The sequence below is a fragment of the Bombina bombina genome, chromosome 1 (genome assembly GCF_027579735.1).
Source record: "Bombina bombina isolate aBomBom1 chromosome 1, aBomBom1.pri, whole genome shotgun sequence".
Classification (NCBI taxonomy): Eukaryota; Metazoa; Chordata; class Amphibia; order Anura; family Bombinatoridae; genus Bombina; species Bombina bombina.
Window position 1 is genome coordinate 564714032 of NC_069499.1, and position 21832 is coordinate 564735863.

A 21832-nucleotide genomic window follows, 5' to 3' on the forward strand; every position below is an offset into this window, starting at 1 on the left:
ATAGTCACATGACAAATTACTTCTGTTGATTCTAATTGGTAGAACTCTCAGTTTTGTTACATACTTTCTAGAACATCTTAACGAAAAAAATAGACTGCACTCCAGTAGAAATAGTTTAAATAGCATTTACTCAGAAGAAAGTGTTATTTTTATTTTTAAATATATCTATCTAATTGAAAAGAAGATGAACTCTCTAATTTGAAGCATATATGTTTACTGCGTGGTGTTTTTTGGGGCATACACCCCTTCCACAGACAACTAAAAAGTCATACAAAGTGAACTTATATGTGTTTGTGAATCCCTACCATCAAAATCTACACATTATGGAGATATAGCTGATGACATTGCACTTGTTACTTTGGTATTGCACAAGTATATTTTGATTATTTGAGTGCTATGTTTTGTAAACAGTGATTTGCTTTAGATTTTGATGCGGGAGTTTGCAATCACAAATAAGTTCACTTTGTATCAAAATTTAGTTTCCTGAGGAAGGAGTTTATGCCTGAAACGTAATGCATTAATCATAGCGTGCTTCAAATCCAGAGAGTGCAATTCCTTTCCAGCTACATTATTTTTCTTGCATGCTGGTGTCTGAAAGTAAGCTTATTCATTATATATGATACTAGTCCTAAAGCCCGTGTACAAGGGCCATTTTTTTGCAGTACAGTGGTCCCACCCCTTGCTCTCTCTCTCTCTCTGTCCCCCTCTCTTTTGTGCTCTCTCCCCTCTCTTTTGTGCTCTCTCCCCTCTCTCTCTCTCTCTCTCTCTCTCTCTCTCCCGTCTCTTTTGTGCTCTTTCTGCCCCCTCTCTTTTGTGCTCTTTCTGCCCCTCTCTTTTGTGCTCTTTCTGCCCCTCTCTTTTGTGCTCTTTCTGCCCCCCTCTCTTTTGTGCTTTCTCCCCCCTCTTTTGCTCTCTCTCTCCCCTCTCTTTTGCTCTGTCTCCCCCCTCTTTTGTGCACTCTCTCTACAGACCAGACCACACCCCCGTCATGCTTCAGACATACCCTGGGAACTCTCGCGTTCAGCCTAGTGTCCCTCCCACTTTCTGAAACTGTCAGTTTTAGTTTACAATGGTTAATACAAAGTGCAATGTAATTTGTAAAAGATACACATAATATATACAAAGCATGATCCTAATTTGTTAAAGTAACAGACACTTTCCAAACATAATCAGAATTCTTACAATCCCTGCTGGATCTAATTTTTAATGTATTAATATATAAAACAGAAAGTTCAAAGCTTAAATGCAATAATACGGAAATGAACCAAATCTGAAATGTAAAGTAATATAACATATAATGCACAAAGTGTAAGTGTAACAAAACTCTCATATCAAGCAGTGTAATTTTCTTTTAAGAATTCTGTTAGTTCGGACCCTATAAAGTCTGCACTACAATTTCTTTCTAAGCTGGAGAATCTTTGATCAATCAGGGCCTTGGTGAGAAAATAAACATTGATGTCAGATCTGTGTATTTGTGTGTATAATAGACTATGGATATTACTTAATTTTATTTCTTATTAGTGTTAATTCCTTAAAAAAAGCCATAAGTGAACCATACCTGATATGCTTCTGTAATCAGCTGGACAACGTTACTTGAATTTCCTGATAGTTCCCCAACCACAGATTTGGGAATTAGTTTGCTTAGTCCCTGAAAAAATGTAAAAGATTAACATCTCATAAATATTTATATGTGTTAGAATATGTCTGTACGGTACAGGTTATATTAAGCAATAGGGGAATATATAGAAAGGGTCATATAGAAGAATAGGAATTGTCATACAGGGCAATAGGAGAAGTTATAGAGATAGGTAATATAGAACAATATAAAAAGTTAGAAGAAAATGTTAAATCAAAATTCTAATGCAAAAAAAACCCCATATATACACCTATAAACACATAAATACACATAAATATACACATAAATATCTAAACACACATACACACACACATATAAATATATATATATATATATATATATATATATATATATATATATATATATATATATATATATATACATACATACACACACACACACACACATATATACACACATTATAGCCCTTTCCAGTCAAATACCTTGTCATATACCATAAACCTTTTAACCCATACCTTTTTTTATTATTATTTATATTAAGTGTAATAGCTTATTTTAATGTACATTATTTATGTTGTGTTTAATGTAACTTTTGTTTTAACCCTTAAACTTTACACTAGGGCTTCATGCAAATAAATCAGTTTAGTGCAAATGTTGTTTGCGCTGGAGTGCAACCGTTTACTTTCAACTTGTAATATGTGTTAACGAGTACGATATTGATTATTGCGTCCAGCAGTAACAATAGCACTCCACTTGTAAGCTGACCCTATATGTTTAAAAAAAATCTTTGAATTGCTCTTTTATTGGACTTGAATAAACTTTTTAACCAATTCAAGTGAAATTTTTTGGTTTAGTGGCAATATACCAAGAGTTAATCACAATATATGACGTACTATGAGTGTTACTTATATAATTTTCTTTCCATACATTATCTGTAATGTATTGTGAGTTTGAATCCAATAACGACAATTAAAGCTCTGATTTTCATACTTATGTGAGATGATTTAGTTAATATAACCTCTTCTACAGGGTTAGAGGGAAAGAGGAAACTTAGAAGAGACAGAAAATTGAGTGCGAGTGGTCCTAGATGATAAAATATTTTTTATTGGCAATTTCAAGAATAAATATGTTATTATAAAATACTAAGATTTATGACTATGTAAGAAGTAGTTATATATAGTAAAAGAAGTAATGACATAGGGGCCTATTTATCAAGCTCCGAATGGAGCTTGACGCCCCGTGTTTCTGTCGAGCCTACAGGCTCGCCAGAAACAGCAGTTATGAAGCAGCGGCCTAAAGAGCGCTGCTCAATAACCTGTCCGCCTGCTCTGATGAGGCAGACAGGAATTGCCGGAATTCAACCCGATCGAGTACGATCAGGTTGATTGACACCCCCTGCTGGCGGCCGATTGGCCGCGATTCTGCAGAGGGCGGCGTTGCACCAGGTGCAATGCTGAATACGGAGAGCATATTGCTCTCCGCATTCAGCGATGTCTTTCGGACCTGATCCGCACTGTCGGATCAGGTCCGACAGACATTTCATAAATAGGCCTCATAGAATAAAATTGGCTACAGGAGAATTGTTAGGAGGTTAAAGAATGGAGTATAATTGCTATTGGTAATAACATAGTGCCAGTGTGAAAGTTGCGTGCTATTGTTAGCACGGGTTAGGGTTAACTAACTAATATCCTGCCCGTGCTAACTTGCACATGTATTATATTGAAAGCTAGTGGAGACCTAGCGTAAAGAGTAAGAGTGCACCCAACACAAAATACACTCATTAAAATAAATTCTTATATCGTTTAACCCTTATAAAATATTTTTATGAATATTTATATAAATCATTTTTATCAGAGAGTGTATAAATGGTATATAACAAGGTGTTTGAATAGAAAGGGCTATATTGTGTGTGTGTGTGTATATATATATATATATATATATATATATATATGTGTGTGTATACTATTTGTGTATACAATGTTAGTTAAGTATTTTAAAAATGAGAGCAGTGTCAAAGTGAAATAAGCAGCTATGAGTATGGCAAAATCCGAAACATGTTAGCTGTTTTTTACACCACACAAAATGGATTGTTTGTGTTGAACTTTTTAATTATTATAGAATAAAGTATCGCTTTTTATTGCACTTCATCATAGTGGATCTCCTCTTTTGTTTATGTGTACCTATATATATAAATATTACAATAAAGGAAGCACTCGCCGGGACTTAAACATAGAGTGTCTTAATCACCCAATCCAGTGCTTCCTTTATTATAATATTAATTGTGATATTTGTGAATTTCTTTGGTATGCACCCCGGGCTGTTAAACTCTTGACAAGTGTGTGCAGAGCTCTTGGGGGGGAGAGAGAGAGACGGGGGTCTGCCTTTTATATCAGACGGGATTTCAGTTTCTGGGTTCTCATTTTGGGGGTCTCGGACTTCCTTGCTCTGGTTCTTCTGGTAGCTGAGATTCTCACTCAGTGCTTCCTTTGTGGATCCCATTGAGGGTTGTACCGGACTGTAGGATCTAGAGTGGGTAAGGGGTTCCCCAGTTCCAGGAAACTTGGGCTGTTTCTTATGGTTGGGCTAGCTGAACTGGTTCCGGCTGGTGAGGTAGCTCTGTGGGTAAATGCCCTGACTACAAAAAAGCCTGTTAAAGGATCCAAGGTCACAGGTTCAGATCGGCAGGGCCGACTCAGCCCTTCTTCCTTCCAAGGTCATTAAATGAGTACCATTACAATTGGCCAGGTTTTTCTGGGTGCCAATGCCCCTTGGGCTTGCCCTTGCCTTTGGTCGGTTTCCCTTGGTTGGCTTGCTGGACTTTTGTGATAGTTTTGCTGCTCTGTGGAAAAAACCACTGCAGCTATGTGGTGTTCGGGTTGGCATCCGAGCACTATTGTAATGGCGGTGCTTTCTTGCCGCTCGTTGTTTGAGCTGGGGTTTTTCTGGTTCCCTGGTTTCATACCTGCCGATGCTTGGGTTGGCCCAGCTGGAGGTAGGTCCTGAGTTCCGTTGTTATTCTTGGATCTTGGGGGCGCATTAGTCCTTACTGAGGTTCTGGGCTCTCCTTGATTTTCGAGACCTATGTGTAGGTCTGGTGGTTTGCGGTTGATTAGAGTGTGCCCTCTGTAGTGGAGGTTTAGCACTCTACATTTTGGTAGCCGCTTCTAGCAGTATTCTTCTGTGTCATCCTGTAGATGTCTGCATATTCTTGACTCAGGTGTTTATCTTCATCTGGGTCTGCTACATGTAATTTTGTAATGTGTTCTGAGCTCGGAGGATGTTTGGTCTCCATTTTCAGTTGTCCCTAGGCGCTGGTTGACTTGCTGCCTGGCAAGTGAGAGGTTGCTCCTTTGAAACCAGCTGCAGCTGTTTGCGCTTTGATCGTATGCTAGCTAGCTGTTCCAATCCTTTGCAGGATGTTGAGAGAACCTTCTCTGTTCTGCTACCTGGTTGTAAACCTTGTGATTTCTATTTGGATTGGGCGTTGCCTTCCATTGTTGTCAGGACCCATTTGGGTCTTGCAAGCTTGGTTAATTTGAGGGTTTTCTTTTTATGGCGTTTATGGTAACCTTCGGTTTCCATTTGGTTCTTTCTTGCCTTGTTCCTTTGGGAGTTCAGCTGGGGTTCCCTTCGCTAGTAAAGGGTGTATGGTGGGAGATCGACTGTTGGGTGACGGTGTCTCCCAGAGGACTGTTGGCACAGTTGAGTCTGAGTTGCGGTCTCTAGCTAGGCTTCCGGGCTATCTGCTGGTCAGTGTCCTTGGGGCCTTTTTCCCTTCCTGTTTTCTCGACTTCGGACAAAGCATTTTTTTTTGTTGGGTAGTGGTTTTCAGGCCTGGTGCCCTCAAAATGGGCTGCCTATTGTACCCTCCCGTTTTGGCATTCAGTGTCCTCTATAGCTTGGGTATTGTTTTCCCAAAAGTAATTAATGCAGCTGTGGACTCTTTCCATTTAGGAAGAAAAACATAAATTTTGCTTACCTGATAATTTTCTTTTCTTCCGATGGAAAGAGTCCACAGCTCCCCACCTGTCTTTTATGTGGGGCTTTTTTGGTTTTATTCTTCTGGCACCTTTTCACCCTGATATTTCTTCTACTGTTCCTTGTTCCTCGGCAGAATGACTAGGCGATGAGGGAAGTGGAAGGAGTATTTAAGCCTTTGGCTGGGGTATCTTTGCCTCCTCCTGGTGGCCAGGTTCTTATTTCCCAAAAGTAATGAATGCAGCTGTGGACTCTCTCCTTCGGAAGAAAAGAAAATTATCAGGTAAGCATAATTTATGTTTTTGTGTGTAGTGGAGGATTTTAAACTCACTTTTTACCTCCCCCTAATTTTAAATGTTGTTTATATATATAAAGAGAGAAACTCACAGAACAACTGTTAATAAAAATACAATCAACTTCAATCTGCTGTATGTCAATATGTAGTAGACTGAAGGTGTTAGTTAAAAAATAATTATATTCAACAAAGGAAATACAGTTCCAAAATACTAGAACCAAGAGACTATCTTAGCCAGCACTGGTTATGAATATTTTCTACTAACAAAATATATTTAACATAATGTCATGCAATAAAAGTAAAATTTATTAAAGCAAAAAACGCAACAGTAAGCAGAGGATATTTGGACCGGTCAATACAGAAATATAAATTATATGGAAAACCATCCCGGGAGGTTAGTTAACAACAAACTGTCCTGAGATTTAGCCCTGTGAGCTCACAAACAGTCTTTGCTAGTTAGGAAATGTTTACAAAATCCCCACCTAGCGGAATAAACTGTAGGTATTCAGAGAGTTGGGCATGCCATAATAATAATATCCACAATGGTATCAATGAGGGAGCTATTGTCTTCCTGAGGCACCCTGTGTGTTGCAATATATCTCTCAAGACTGGTTTGTCCCAGTGTATTAGAAGAGCAATCCACGGATCCCCGTATAAGATATTAACATCATACCTGACCCATCCTTAGATGGTCCGTGATGATCCTCATAGAAGGTAATAGAGTTCTGGTGCTATCAACACCAAGCTTCGGTTTATACAGCTTCACAGCTTCAACAGGTATAACCACTCACCCATAGAGTTGAATTCCTTCAAATTAAATAAACACAGGGGCCGAATAGCTACCACCTCAAAGTCGTTCCAAAGACCAACTGCCAGTATACACGGGCCCGCAGCTGCAACCCCCTCTTTAGTAGAACTCCGCTACGCGTGTTTCACCCACACTGCAAACTTTTATTCGGGCTTCATCTGGCCTGTATAGTCCATAGCAATTTGTCAAGCCTATTTATTCACGTCATTCCCTATGACGTATATGGGTGAAATAACTTTATTTAGATGCATTGTTGCAGCGGTGTTTTGCGACTAAGTAATTTGTCTTAATCAAAATACAAATCCTGAATATTAATGACATTGTGTATTTTTTTACCCCACTATTCAAATTTAGACAGTAATAATTCAAAGTTATTACCTATGATATTCATAAATTGACAGCAATGGTAGGCTTTAGTGTAAATACAGGTATAATGTTTATATGTACATTAACGACTCTAAGAGCTATTTAATTCTCCAAAAGGGGGAATTATATATCAATATACTCAGACTCATCAATTATATTAAAAACAAACATTTATCATAATCCATTAGTGTTGCTACTTTGTAAAATAAAATATTTGAAAGGGTTCAAGGAGAAATGTTATCCATTATTGTATAACACTTTATAACTTAGACCCAGTAAAAATAGTTACCTGTAAGTAATATACTGACTAATCTATTATTATATTTGTTACCATTTCGCTAGTATATGTAGAAGAAATGACTTTTTCAGTTTTTAAATTTTTATTGAAAAGGTGCATAATTAATTTGTTCATTCAGGCCACTAGGATTTAGTGCTCTTAAAGGGATATTCCAGCCAAAATTGGAAACCACATGGGAGCATTTCTGTATTGAACATAAGCAATTTTGTAAATGCGTTAGCAAAAATGCTTCTAATAAAAGCTATAGCTGTTTCAAAAGTGTATTTAAGTATGCACTGTGCACCAGCATTTTAAACACAACATTTGTTCGGAGAGCCTATGGTGCTTGTACCATCTGGTAATGACTCAATTTGTTAATTGCTGACATTATACAAGCCCCACTGATGATCTGAGCAGCTACATTATTTAAAATGTAGATGCAGTGAAAATATTTAGATATGCTTCACATGCACATGCAGAGAAAATGTTAACACTAAAACAGTGATAACTCTTAATAGAAGCATTTTTGCCAATCATGTATATTGCACATTATTAAATCTCCCTTCCTCCAACCTAAAATTGTGACCTCTTGTCAGAAACAATTTTCTTGGAATAAACAGAGCTTCTGTCATCTCTGTATATGGGCCTTGAATATATTATATAAAGTAATCATGTCACCTCTCAAGCGCCTTTTTTTCTAAAGAAAACAGACCCAGTTTGGCTAGCCTCTCTTCATAGGTTAAATGATCCAATCCCCTTATTAGCTTTGTGGCCCTTCTCTGAACTTTTTCTAGTTTTGCAATATCTTTTTTTGCGATCGATCCCCAGAACTGCACTCCATACTCAAGGTGAGGTCTTACCAGGGCTTTATATAGTGACAGAATTATGCTTTCCTCCCTTGAATCAATGCCTCTTTTAATACATGCTAGTATCTTATTAGCCTTTGAAGCCGCTGCCCTGCATTGTGCACCCATTTTAGCTTGTTATCTATTATTACTCCCAAATCCCTTTCCTCCTCTGTTTGTCTAAGTCATGTCCCATTTACTACCAAAATGTAGAACCTTGCATTTTTCCGTATTAAATCTCATTTTCCATTTACTTGCCCATACTTCTAATTTTTGCAGATTATATATATAATGTTCACATGGTACACACCCTATTAGCTTTGTGCTCTTTATTCCTTAGTCTTACTGTTTACACTGATTGTAAAATTGATATCTTGCCTCATGTGAATTTACTTTCACGATGTTGTATGCCTTTAAATGAACCTTGAATAAAAAATATTAAAAAAAAAAAAGAACAGTGCCCAGTACTGATCACTGGGGGACTCCACTGATTATCTTTGTCCAATCTGAGTATGATCCATTTACTACTACTCGTTGCTCCCTATCTTTTATCCAGTTATTTATCCATGAGCTAACATTTTAAACTATTCCCAGTCCCTTAATTTTGTGCATTAATCTCTCATGTGGCACTGTATCAAACGCCTTTGCAAAATCTAAGTATATCACATCAACTGATTCCTCTTTATCTATATTTTTACTTACTTCCTTGTAGAATCTAAATAGATTAGTTTGACATGATCTATTTCTCCTAAAACCATGCTGATTAGAACTCATAATCTTGTTTACACGAATATGCTCATCAATATAATCCTTTATAATCCCTTGAAATATCTTCCCCACTATTGATGTCAGACTAACTGATCTATAGCTTCCTGGATCATTCCTGCTTCCCTTTTTTAAGAGTGGCACCACATCAGCTTTACGCCAATCCTGGGGTACCATGCCTGAGGATAATGAGTCTTGAAAAATTAAGAGTAGAGGTTTGTCTATAACAGTGCTAAATTCCCTTAACACCCCTGGGTGTATTTCATCTGTGCCTGGAGTTTTATTTACCTTAATATTATCCAGTTTTTTTTCCTGATATCCTCTAAACATAACCCAGTTAATGATATGGACTGGCATATTATATTTTGTTCCAAAGTATCATCCAATGGTTCCTCTCTTGTGTATACTGAAGAAAAAAAATGGTTTAGTACCTCAGCCTTCTCCCTGTCATTATTTATCATGCTACCCTCCACGCATTTTAATGTACATATATTGTCCTTCTTAGATTTTTTGCTATTTATGTACTTAAAGAACCTTTTAGGGTTAGACATAGAATCCTTTGCAATTAATTTTTCATTTTCAATTTTGGCTAATTTGATTGCTTTTTTGCATGCATTGTTACATTCCTTATAAATATTGTATGTTGAGTCTGTACTATTTTCTTTGAATAATTTAAATGCCCTACGTGTTTTCCTAATTTCTCTTAACTCAATTTTATTTAGCCATAACGGCTTTGATTTTTTTTTTATAACTATATGGTATTTGTTGATATGTATATTTATTTAACAAAGTTTTAAATATTATCCATTTATCCTCTGTATTTTTATTAGAGAATACATTGTCCCAATTTATATTATTAAATGATTTCCTTAAATCGTTGAATTTTGCTTTCTTGATATTTAAAGTCTTAGTTAAACCTTTAAGACACTGCATATGAAAAGAGATTTCAAATGTGACCATGTTATGATCACTGTTACCCAAATGTTCTTTGATAGCACTAAATCCAATATAGCTTTACTCCTAGTTGGCTTCTCTATTAATTGTGACAGGAAGTTATCCCTGAGAACATTTAAAAATCTATCCCCCTTAGCTGAATTAATAGTTTCATTGGCCCAGTTTATATCAGGGTAGTTAAAATCTCCCATAATTACAGCACTGTTATTAACAGCCTTACCTATTTGGATAAGTAGTTGAGTTTCCTCCGGGTCACTAATGTTGGGGGGCTTGTAGCATTTTCCTAGTAATATTTTTTTAGGATTATACTGATAACATCATAGTCCTCTTCAGCAACTAAGAGCTCCAGCTCCCCCATTTTACCTGTTATGCTTCTTGCATTTGTTGTCATACATTTAATTTTCATGTGCTTTCTGCTGCTACTTGGTGTGCTTTCCTCTATACTTTCTAATGTGACATTTCTTAAATCATCCCTTCCTTGAGATATAAAGGGAGGGACATATTCACAGACTGATCTCTCTGTTCTATTGTGTTCTAACTGACCCTCCCCCCTTTGCCTAGTTTAAAAGATTCTCTAAACATGCTACCATCATTTCCCCCAACACACCTGCACCCATGTCATTCAGGTGCAATCCATCCTTACTGTAGAAATTGTACCCAAGTGAAAAGTCAGCCAAGTGCTCTAAAAAGTCAAACCCCTCATTTTTACACCATGTTTTTAATCATGAATTAACAGACCTTAGCTCTTTTTGCCTTACTAACGGCTAGATTTGGCGTTTTGTCGGTAAGGACCCGCGTAGCTAACGCCGGCTTTTTTCTGGCCGCACCATAAAAATAACTCTGGTATTGAGAGTCCACATAAAGGCTGCGTTAGGCTCCAAAAAAGGAGCGTAGAGCATATTTAACGCAGCTTCAACTCTCGATACCAGAGTTGCTTACGCAAGCGGCCAGCCTCAAAAACGTGCTCGTGCACGATTCACCCATAGAAAACAATGGGGCTGTTTGAGCTGAAAAAAAACCTAACACCTGCAAAAAAGCAGCGTTCAGCTCCTAACGCAGCCCCATTGTTTGCTATGCGGAAACACTTCCTACGTCTGCACCTAACACTCTAACATGTACCCCGAGTCTAAACACCCCTAACCTTACACTTATTAACCCCTAATCTGCCGCCCCCGCTATCGCTGACCCCTGCATATTATTATTAACCCCTAATCTGCCGCTCCGTAAACCGCCGCTACTTACATTATCCCTATGTACCCCTAATCTGCTGCCCTAACATCGCCGACCCCTATATTATATTTATTAACCCCTAGTCTGCCCCCCACAACGTCGCCTCCACCTGCCTACACCTATTAATCCCTAATCTGCCGAGCGGACCTGAGCGCTACTATAATAAAGTTATTAACCCCTAATCCGCCTCACTAACCCTATAATAAATAGTATTAACCCCTAATCTGCCCTCCCTAACATCGCGGACACCTAACTTCAATTATTAACCCCTAATCTGCCGACTGGAGCTCACCGCTATTCTAATAAATGTATTAACCCCTAAAGCTAAGTCTAACCCTAACACTAACACCCCCCTAAGTTAAATATAATTTACATCTAACGAAATTAATTATCTCTTATTAAATAAATTATTCCTATTTAAAGCTAAATACTTACCTGTAAAATAAATCCTAATATAGCTACAATATAAATTATAATTATATTATAGCTATTTTAGGATTAATATTTATTTTACAGGCAACTTTGTAATTATTTTAACCATGTACAATAGCTATTAAATAGTTAAGAACTATTTAATAGTTACCTAGTTAAAATAATTACAAAATTACCTGTAAAATAAATCCTAACCTAAGTTACAATTAAACCTAACACTATACTATCATTAAATTAATTAAATAAAATACCTATAATTACCTACAATTAAACATAACACTACACTATCAATACATTAATTAAATACAATATCTACAAATAACTACAATGAAATAAACTAACTAAAGTACAAAAAATAAAAAAGAACTAAGTTACAAAAAATAAAAAAATATTTACAAACATAAGAAAAATATTACAACAATTTTAAACTAATTACACCTACTCTAAGCCCCCTAATAAAATAACAAAGACCCCCAAAATAAAAAATGCCCTACCCTATTCTAAATTACTAAAGTTCAAAGCTCTTTTACCTTACCAGCCCTGAACAGGGCCCTTTGCGGGGCATGCCCCAAGAAGTTCAGCTCTTTTGCCTGTAAAAAAAAAAACATACAATACCCCCCCCCCAACATTACAACCCACCACCCACATACCCCTAATCTAACCCAAACCCCTCTTAAATAAACCTAACACTAAGCCCCTGAAGATCATCCTACCTTGTCTTCACCTCACCAGGTATCACCGATCCGTCCTGGCTCCAAAATCTTCATCCAACCCAAGCGGGGGCTGGCGATCCATCATCCGGTGGCTGAAGAGGTCCAGAAGAGGCTCCAAAGTCTTCATCCTATCTGGGAAGAAGAGGCGATCCAGACCGGCAACCATCTTGATCCAAGCGGCATCTTCTATCTTCATCCGATGACGACCGGCTCCATCCTGAAGACCTCCACCGCGGACCCATCTTCTTCCGGCGACGTCCAACTGAAGAATGACGGTTCCTTTAAGGGACGTCATCCAAGATGGCGTCCCTCGAATTCCGATTGGCTGATAGGATTCTATCAGCCAATCGGAATTAAGGTAGGAATATTCTGATTGGCTGATGGAATCAGCCAATCAGAATCAAGTTCAATCCGATTGGCTGATCCAATCAGCCAATCAGATTGAGCTCGCATTCTATTGGCTGTTCCGATCAGCCAATAGAATGCGAGCTCAATCTGATTGGCTGATTGGATCAGCCAATCGGATTAAACTTGATTCTGATTGGCTGATTCCATCAGCCAATCAGAATATTCCTACCTTAATTCCGATTGGCTGATAGAATCCTATCAGCCAATCGGAATTCGAGGGACGCCATCTTGGATGATGTCCCTTAAAGGAACCGTCATTCTTCAGTTGGACGTCGCCGGAAGAAGATGGGTCCGCGGTGGAGGTCTTCAGGATGGAGCCGGTCGTCATCGGATGAAGATAGAAGATGCCGCTTGGATCAAGATGGTTGCTGGTCCGGATCGCCTCTTCTTCCCGGATAGGATGAAGACTTTGGAGCCTCTTCTGGACCTCTTCAGCCACCGGATGATGGATCGCCAGCCCCCGCTTGGGTTGGATGAAGATTTTGGAGCCAGGACGGATCGGTGATACCTGGTGAGGTGAAGACAAGGTAGGATGATCTTCAGGGGCTTAGTGTTAGGTTTATTTAAGGGGGGTTTGGGTTAGATTAGGGGTATGTGGGTGGTGGGTTGTAATGTTGGGGGGGGGTATTGTATTTTTTTTTTACAGGCAAAAGAGCTGAACTTCTTGGGGCATGCCCCGCAAAGGGCCCTGTTCAGGGCTGGTAAGGTAAAAGAGCTTTGAACTTTAGTAATTTAGAATATGGTAGGGCATTTTTTATTTTGGGGGTCTTTGTAATTTTATTAGGGGGCTTAGAGTAGGTGTAATTAGTTTAAAATTGTTGTAATATTTTTCTTATGTTTGTAAATATTTCTTTATTTTTTGTAACTTAGTTCTTTTTTATTTTTTGTACTTTAGTTAGTTTATTTCATTGTAGTTATTTGTAGATATTGTATTTAATTAATGTATTGATAGTGTAGTGTTAGGTTTAATTGTAGGTAATTATAGGTATTTTATTTAATTAATTTAATGATAGTATAGTGTTAGGTTTAATTGTAACTTAGGTTAGGATTTATTTTACAGGTAATTTTGTAATTATTTTAACTATTTTAGCTATTAAATAGTTCTTAACTATTTAATAGCTATTGTACCTGGTTAAAATAAATACAAAGTTACCTGTAAAATAAATATTAATCCTAAAATAGCTATAATATAATTATAATTTATATTGTAGCTATATTAGGATTTATTTTACAGGTAAGTATTTAGCTTTAAATAGGAATAATTTATTTAATAAGAGTTAATTAATTTTGTTAGATTAAAATTATATTTAATTTAGGGGGGTGTTAGTGTTAGGGTTAGACTTAGCTTTAGGGGTTAATACATTTATTAGAATAGCGGTGAGCTCCAGTTGGCAGATTAGGGGTTAATAATTGAAGTTAGGTGTCGGCGATGTTAGGGAGGGCAGTTTAGGGGTTAATACTATTTATTATAGGGTTAGTGAGGCGGATTAGGGGTTAATAACTTTATAATAATAGCGGTGCGGTCCGCTCGGCAGATTAGGGGTTAATAAGTGTAGGCAGGTGGAGGCGACGTTGAGGGGGCAGATTAGGGGTTAATAAATATAATATAGGGGTTGGCGGTGTTAGGGGCAGCAGATTAGGGGTACATAAGTATAACGTAGGTGGCGGTCGGCAGATTAGGGGTTAAAAAAATTTAATCGAGTGGCGGCGATGTGGGGGGACCTCGGTTTAGGGGTACATAGGTAGTTTATGGGTGTTAGTGTACTTTAGAGTACAGTAGTTAAGAGCTTTATAAACCGGCGTTAGCCCAGAAAGCTCTTAACTACTGACTTTTTTCCTGCGGCTGGAGTTTTGTCGTTAGAGTTCTAACGCTCACTTCAGACACGACTCTAAATACCGGAGTTAGAAAAATCCCATTGAAAAGATAGGATACGCAATTGACGTAAGGGGATCTGCGGTATGGAAAAGTCGCGGCTGAAAAGTGAGCGTTAGACCCTATTTTGAGTAACTCCAAATACCGGAGGTAGCCTAAAACCAGCGTTAGGAGCCTCTAACGCTGGTTTTCACGGCTAACGCCAAACTCCAAATCTAGGCCTGAGTTAGCACACAACACTGGTAATATCTCAGAAAATATTACTTTGGAGGTCCTTGCTTTAAGCTTGCTACCTAACTCCCTGAAGTCATTTTTAGGACTCTCCATCTCCCGCTGATTCCTTCATTAGTACCAATATGCACCATGACTGCAGGATCAGACCCACATCCCTCTAACAATCTATTAATACGCTCCACAATATACCTAACACGAGCCACTGGAAGACTTAAAACTGTTCTATTTAAAGGGTCTGGATGACAAATTACCCTATCAACCTCCTACCACCAACATCTGCCTCAGGCCCAACCAGTATGTCCTGAATATGTCTTTATGTTTTTGTTAACACCTTGTTTTTTCTAATAAAGTGTGTTAATACATTCATTTTTTAAGATGATCCATTTTGTCGCTTCAAAAGCGGGGTATTTAAGTTTTGAGATATTGTTCCCAAAGTGTGGTCATTTCAACGTATATTTCCATTTTAGCATATATAATATATTAATATAATAATATTCTTCAAGGTCGAGGAGTTCTGAGACTCTGTTAGTCCACAGCTTTAAGGAAGGGACTACTTTGCTTTTCCAATTTCTGGCTAGAAGATATCTGGCGCTGTTAGTCATAATGTAGAATAATTTAAGGCAGTGTTTAATTTTAATGTTGGGAGGTTTGCCTAGAAGCCAGATTGTGGGGTCTAAGGGAAACTGAATACTTAAAATATTTTCTATTTCTCCAGAAATTCTGGACTGCATTGCACCACCACCACATATGAGCTAAATTACCACATCCATGGCCACATCTCCAACAATATTTGGATTTGTTACGGTATAAGCGGTTTAGTTTAGCTGGGGAGAGGTACCACCTATGTAGGATTTTCAGGTTGATCTCTTGCATGGAGAGTGAGATTGATGTTTTCGTTATATTTTGGAAGATTAATGCACTGGTTTGGGGTAGTATCACAATGCTTAGTTCTTCTTCCCATTTTTCAAGGAAAGGAGGTACGTGGCCTGGGGGATTATATGTTAGTATTTTATAGATTGATGATAGGGTATGTGATATTGGAGGAGTTCTAAAACAAAATTGTTCGAAGTTGGTCAGTGGTCTAACCATGTTTCTGGAGTGTTTATATGTTGTTATAAAGTGGTGAACGCGAGCATACAGAAACCAATTGCGAAAGAAGATGTACCCCTTGTCAACTAAATCTGATTGTGCTAGTATTTTTTCATTCGATATTAAGTATTGTATTGGAATGTCTCTATAAAAGGATTTTGGGGTGTCTCTCATTGGTTGTGTTCCTAATGTAAATTGTCCATCATCTATGATTGAGGTTAATGGAGAAGGTTTAGAAGATATGTGGGGGTGTATGGCTATTATAGTTTCCCATGATCTATATGTTTCAGCTATCAGTGGCATATTGGGGGGCTGATTGGACAGTGAGTGGTCTAAGTTCCAGCATAGCTTTCCTAGGTGTGGTGTGTTTGATATGGAATGTTCTAATTGAACCCATCTTTTGTGTTCAAAGTATATACATCAATCAATAATCCTTTGCAAGAAAATGGCATGTCAATATTTCAATATGTTAGGTATACCTAGGCCCCCTTGAAGCTTGGGAGTTTGCATAGTGTTTTTATTTATCCAGGGGGGGCGCCGGTGCCAAACGAAGTCGCTGAAAGCTTTCTGTATAGTACGTATGTAATTTCTAGGAAACGGAATTGGTAAGGTTTGTAGTATATACAGGAGTTTTGGAAAGATGTTCATTTTTAGGACATTTATTTTGCCCATCCATGAAAGCTTCTTGGAGAGCCACGAAGATAAGTCCCTAATAATTTATTTTTGTATGGGGAGATAATTTTGTTTGAAAGTTTGTTCTATAGAGGTTGTTAGTTCTATCCCCAGGTAATGTAATGAATGAGAGCGCCATGTGAATGGCATTAGGGTTTTAGCTTTTTCCAGTTCAATATTGTCTAAGTTAATGTTTAGGGCTTTGGATTTGGAAGCATTTATTGAAAAATTGGAGAGTAGTTGGAAAGTATAAAATTCTTGCATTAGGGTAGGTATTGAGGTGATCGGGTTAATGATAGAAAATAAAATATCATCTGCGAATAAAGACATTACGCAAGATTGTGCTCCTATTTGTATTCCAGTGATCAATGGATTCTGTCTGATTTTTGCGGCCAGGGTTTCTATGAAACACGCAAACAATAAGGGGGAGAGGGGACATCCCTGTTGTGTTCCATTAGAGATGTTGAATGTACTGGATAGTGTGCCATTAATGAGTAATTATGCATTAGGGTGAGAGTATAAGACAAAAATTCTGTTAATAATTTTGGGACCCAGGCCCATATTAATCGGGGTAGCTTTGAGGAAGTCCCAGCCAACATGGTCAAAGGCCTTTTCTGCATCTATTGATAGCAGAAATCCAGGGATTTTTCAATCTTGCATGCATTGAATTAAATTGAGAGCCCTGACCGTGTTGTCTTTCACCTCTCTTCTAGGGATGAAGCCCACCTGATCGTTGTGTATTAGCTCTGGTAGTACCAGATTCAGTCTATTTGCCAGTATTTTTGCATAGATTTTTACATCTGAGTTAATTAGCGAAATGGGGCGGTAATGTGATGGGTGATCTAGGGATTTCTTTGGTTTAGGGAGAAGGATGACATGGGCCTGAAGTGAACAGGCAGAGAATTGTTTAGAGTCATCTATATGGTTAAAGAATGAGGTAATATGGGGGAGTAAATCTTCCAGGAAAGTTTTAAAGTAGTGGTAACTAAAGTCATCTGGGCCTGGTGATTTCCCTGCATGGAGATCTTTAATGGCTAATTAAATTTCTTTATGTGATATGGGGTCTTCCAGTTGGGTTTGTTGGTTAGTTGTGAGGTGGGGTAAGTTGAGGGATGAAAGGTATGTATTTATATCGTTCAGTATCATGTCTTGTGTGTATGATTTGGGGCCACTGGTACTCAAATTGTATACATTTTTAAATATATTCTGAAGGTGTTGGAAATGGCTTGAGTTGAGGAGTGTGTTTGTTGTTGTCATCTTTGATGTGTAGGATATCGTTTTATTGCTGTTTTAATCTTAGGTATCTGGCCAGAGACCATCCAGCTTTGTTGCGACCTTCATAATTCATTTGTTGTATGCGAAGTGCTTGGCGCTTATGCTCTTTGTTTAAGAAGGACGCTAATTTGTCTTTTTCAGATTGGATGGTAAGAAGGAGGGTGTGGTTGGAGGGGCAATGTTTGTGTTGGGTTTCTAATTTTTCGATTTCTGTGAGCAACGATGCCAGAGATTCGCGTCTTTGTTTATTAATGGAGGCCTTAATGGCAATGACCTCGCCTCGTATCACACTTTTGTGTGCTTCCCAGATATTTATCGGGGACACATCTGGTGTATTGTTGTGAATAATGTATTGCGTTATAGATTTGGAAATTTGTTGGGTTATAATGGGATCGGACATGATATGTTCGTCCATTTTCCATATATAGTCCTGTATGGGTTTAGATGGCCATGTTAAGGTTCCTAAAATGGATGCATGTTCTGACCATGTTATATGTGTAATTTTGGTAGAAGTAAATAGTGAGAGGCCCATGACATCCGTGAAGATATAATCAATTCTCGAATATCGTTTGTGTGGTTATGAATAAAATGTATAGTCTTCTTTGTCTGGGTGGTGGGACCTCCATAGGTCTTGTACTGTTAGTTTTTTCAAAGAGCTAAGAGTGCGTGTTATTGGTGATATGGGGACTGAGGAAATGGTGGAGGAGCAGTCTAATGATGGAATAAGAGGCATATTTAGGTCACCACAAATTATTAATACACCTTTCTGGTTTTCTAAAATGAGATTGGTTACTGTGTTGATGAAAATAGATTGTTTGGTGTTAGGGGTGTATATAGAGACTAAAGTGACTGGTCGTCCGTAAAACAATCCTATTAGAATAATGTATCTGCCTGCCTTATCTCTGAAGGTTTTATTAGGATACCCACCCTGTGTTTTTTAGCATTGGCATTGGAAGCATAGTAGCAGTCTCCAAATTAAGAGTAAACATGAGTGGTTCTCTTCCTTTAAGGTAGTTTGATTCTTGGATGAATACCAGATCTGATTTACATCTATTAAAGCCTCGAAGGGCCTGTGTTCTTTTTGAGGGGATATTTAGTCCTTTTGTATTAATAGATTGGATCCTTAATGAGTTTAGGGGCAATTTTCTATTTGAGTGTTCATCCATTTGGGTGTATGATAGTATATTTAGGGCATTTGTTAGTAATGAGAACTGGTTCAATGGCTGTGTGGGTGTCAGTAGTAAGAGGCGAGTCGTCATGTGAGAGTATCATTAACTGGAGAGTACAGTAAAAACAAGAGGTATAGTGTAACATAATTAAGATAAACAATAACATTTTCATAGAAAGAAAATTGTTGAGGAAGCGTTTCCCCCTCAATGGCAATTATAAAAGTTACTTGAATAAGAATCATTGTACATTTAGCAGTGATGACATATCTATCATACCTGGTGAGATGCATAATAGTCTAGGATGGCAAAACAAGGTAAAGTGATAAGAGTAGAAATGGGGGAAGACATGGGAGCTTAACAAGTAAACAAACATCTATCATCTATAGGGACACAGCCCCCGCCCGGTAAGGAGCCCCTCTTGAAGACACAGACATTATGGTAGTATAGCAAAAGATTGTGTGAGCACCCCCCACCCAGGGGGCCACCCCCACTTTAACAGTAGCACCCACGCCTCCCCGCCCATAGTGGAGCAAATAAGTAATACAGTATAAGTATCATATTTTCCTAAGACATGGGCCCCCTAGAGGGCATGTTGTTGTATAGTAGGATTTGCTAACATCTTTAGTTAGGTAACATGGGCAGGTGCTCTAAACTAGGAACATATTAACATTTGGAGGTGAAATATACATAATACAGACCTCCTTAACTATGTAAATAAGAACTATTACATAACATTTAGTCCACTTAATAAACTAGGAACATGTCAACATTTGGAGGTGATATATACATAATACAGACCTCCTTAATTATGTAAATAAGAACTATTACATAACATTTAGTCCACTTAATATACTTGAAGATTACTTATACGACCTGGTTTTCCTGTGATACTGATTTTGTAGTGAGCAGCTTCATGGAGTAAAGCTAGAAATTAATGTTAGGTATAGAGTCTTTCATGTATCTTCTAGGTACTTTGGACCACATTGGTCTTTGGGTTTTATGTGGTTGATCTTGTGTGTTGACAGTTTTTGGCATTTCTTGAGATGGAGGTAGTGGAAATTTGATGTTTAGATTTTTGCATAGAGCTTCTAGATCCTCTGGATCCCTGTAAATTATAGATTTACCTTCCTTGTGTACCAGAAGGCTGAAGGGAAAACCCCATCTGTATTCTATGTTGTGTTCCTGCAGGGTGGTAGTGATAAAGCATAGGTTGCATCTTCTTTCAATAGTAGCTGGGCATCGGTCCTGATAAACCTGGAGGTTATGTCCCTGGAATAATATTGAGTGCTGACTTCGTGCCTGTTTCCATATGGCTTCTTTTTGTTGGAAGAGTGTAAAATTCATGATCACATCCCTGGGTGGGTTAGGTAGGCTGGGTTTCGGCCTAAGAGCTCGGTGTGCCCTTTCTAGTGCTGTTTCAGAAAGCTAGAGTGCAGGTTCTTGATGTTTGAAAAGTCGTAGTAAATAGGGAGTTAAAAAGTGTCTTGGGTGATGTCTTCTGGTGTTCCGCGAATACATAGGTTACTGCGCCGGCTACGGTTGTCAAGGTCTTCGACTTTCGACTGTAGAGATTGGATAATAAAGTCTTGGCAGTTTAGGTATTGAGTGTTATTGCTAACCTGGGATTCCAGGTGTTCTTGACCCTCTTCTAGATATTCCATTTTAGAGTTCATATCGGTCATATCTTTTCTTAATGAGGAGATTTCGTTTTTAATGAATGCTTTCAAGTCATCTATATCATTCTTGGAAGGTAAAGATGCTATAGTTTGTTGGATCTGTGACAGTTGGTCTTGTGGTAATGGAGTTTTGGCTGTGGCTGGTTGAGGCTCCATTTTATTTAGGTGTTCAGGTATAGTATGCTTTGTAGGAGGAGTTTTACTTGGGGGCTTGAAAAATGAGTTGACTAAGGGAGATTTTGTACTAGTGGATATTATATTCATTCTAGATGATCTCCTTGTAGCCATGTGCAGAAAGCATAAAAGTGAGAAAGTCCAGTATTATTGATTAATCCGTTCAAGGTGCTTATTGTAAGACAAAACAATAATTTGGAGTATAATGTAGCTGTTTTCTTTATTTTGAAGAGAAGAGATGTTTATAGGGATATACTACTTGAATTGTTAGAGTATGTGCTGCATTGCATGTAACGTGTCTGCCTCTGATGATTTAACTTAGAGGCTGATGTGTTGTAGATTGAGGTACGCAGTGTCAGATATTCTGAGTGATTATCATATGTAGCCAAGTATAGTTATTGTGTATTAAGGCAAGGTTTTTTTTATTGCGCCTTTCTCATGTGTGTTTTACATGCTGTTCATGCCGTGATGCTGCAATTAACAGTTTAAGTGTGCTGCGCCCAATCTCGCTGTTAATATTGTGGGCTGACAAGTCCAATCCTGCCTTACCTTGTCTGAAGTCCAGAGTTTATAATGGCGGACTTGCAGGAGGGTGTCTCGTAAGGAGCTACTGGATCCTGTATCCGTGGATGTGCTGCGTGGTCATGTCTGGTTGTGCTGACAAGATGGCGTCTAATCGGAGCTCGTTTCCTCAAGACTTGGAGGATTTAGACAGCTGAGTAACAGTCGCTGTACACCGAGTTAGGCTATCTGTGGTCCGGTATGATGTTTTACCATTTTCATAGGCAATGGTGCAGGTCATCCATGCTTTAGGAGCCATTTAAGAGAGAAATACTATGAAGCTCTTTTACAGTGCAGCCATGCAGCTACGCCCTGCCTCCCGTTCCTTAATGCTTTCTTTTAGCTCCCTATACGTTTTTCCTGTTTAATACATAGAACACAATTACAGAATACTATATAAATTATTCCTTCTGATTTACCATGTATTCTGTATTGACCGGT

The 21832-nt window shown here is 38.1% G+C and overlaps 1 protein-coding gene across 3 annotated transcripts in view; it reads right to left on the reverse strand.

The window, feature by feature from the left end:
* The window catches only part of ITGB2 (integrin subunit beta 2), a 408255-nt gene that overhangs the window by 111854 nt on the left and 274569 nt on the right, over positions 1–21832 (reverse strand). For all 3 annotated transcript variants that reach the window (XM_053698768.1, XM_053698767.1, XM_053698769.1), the window contains exon 10: positions 1559–1648. In XM_053698768.1, the coding sequence (XP_053554743.1) occupies positions 1559–1648 (90 nt within the window). The remainder of the gene's footprint in view (positions 1–1558; positions 1649–21832) is intronic.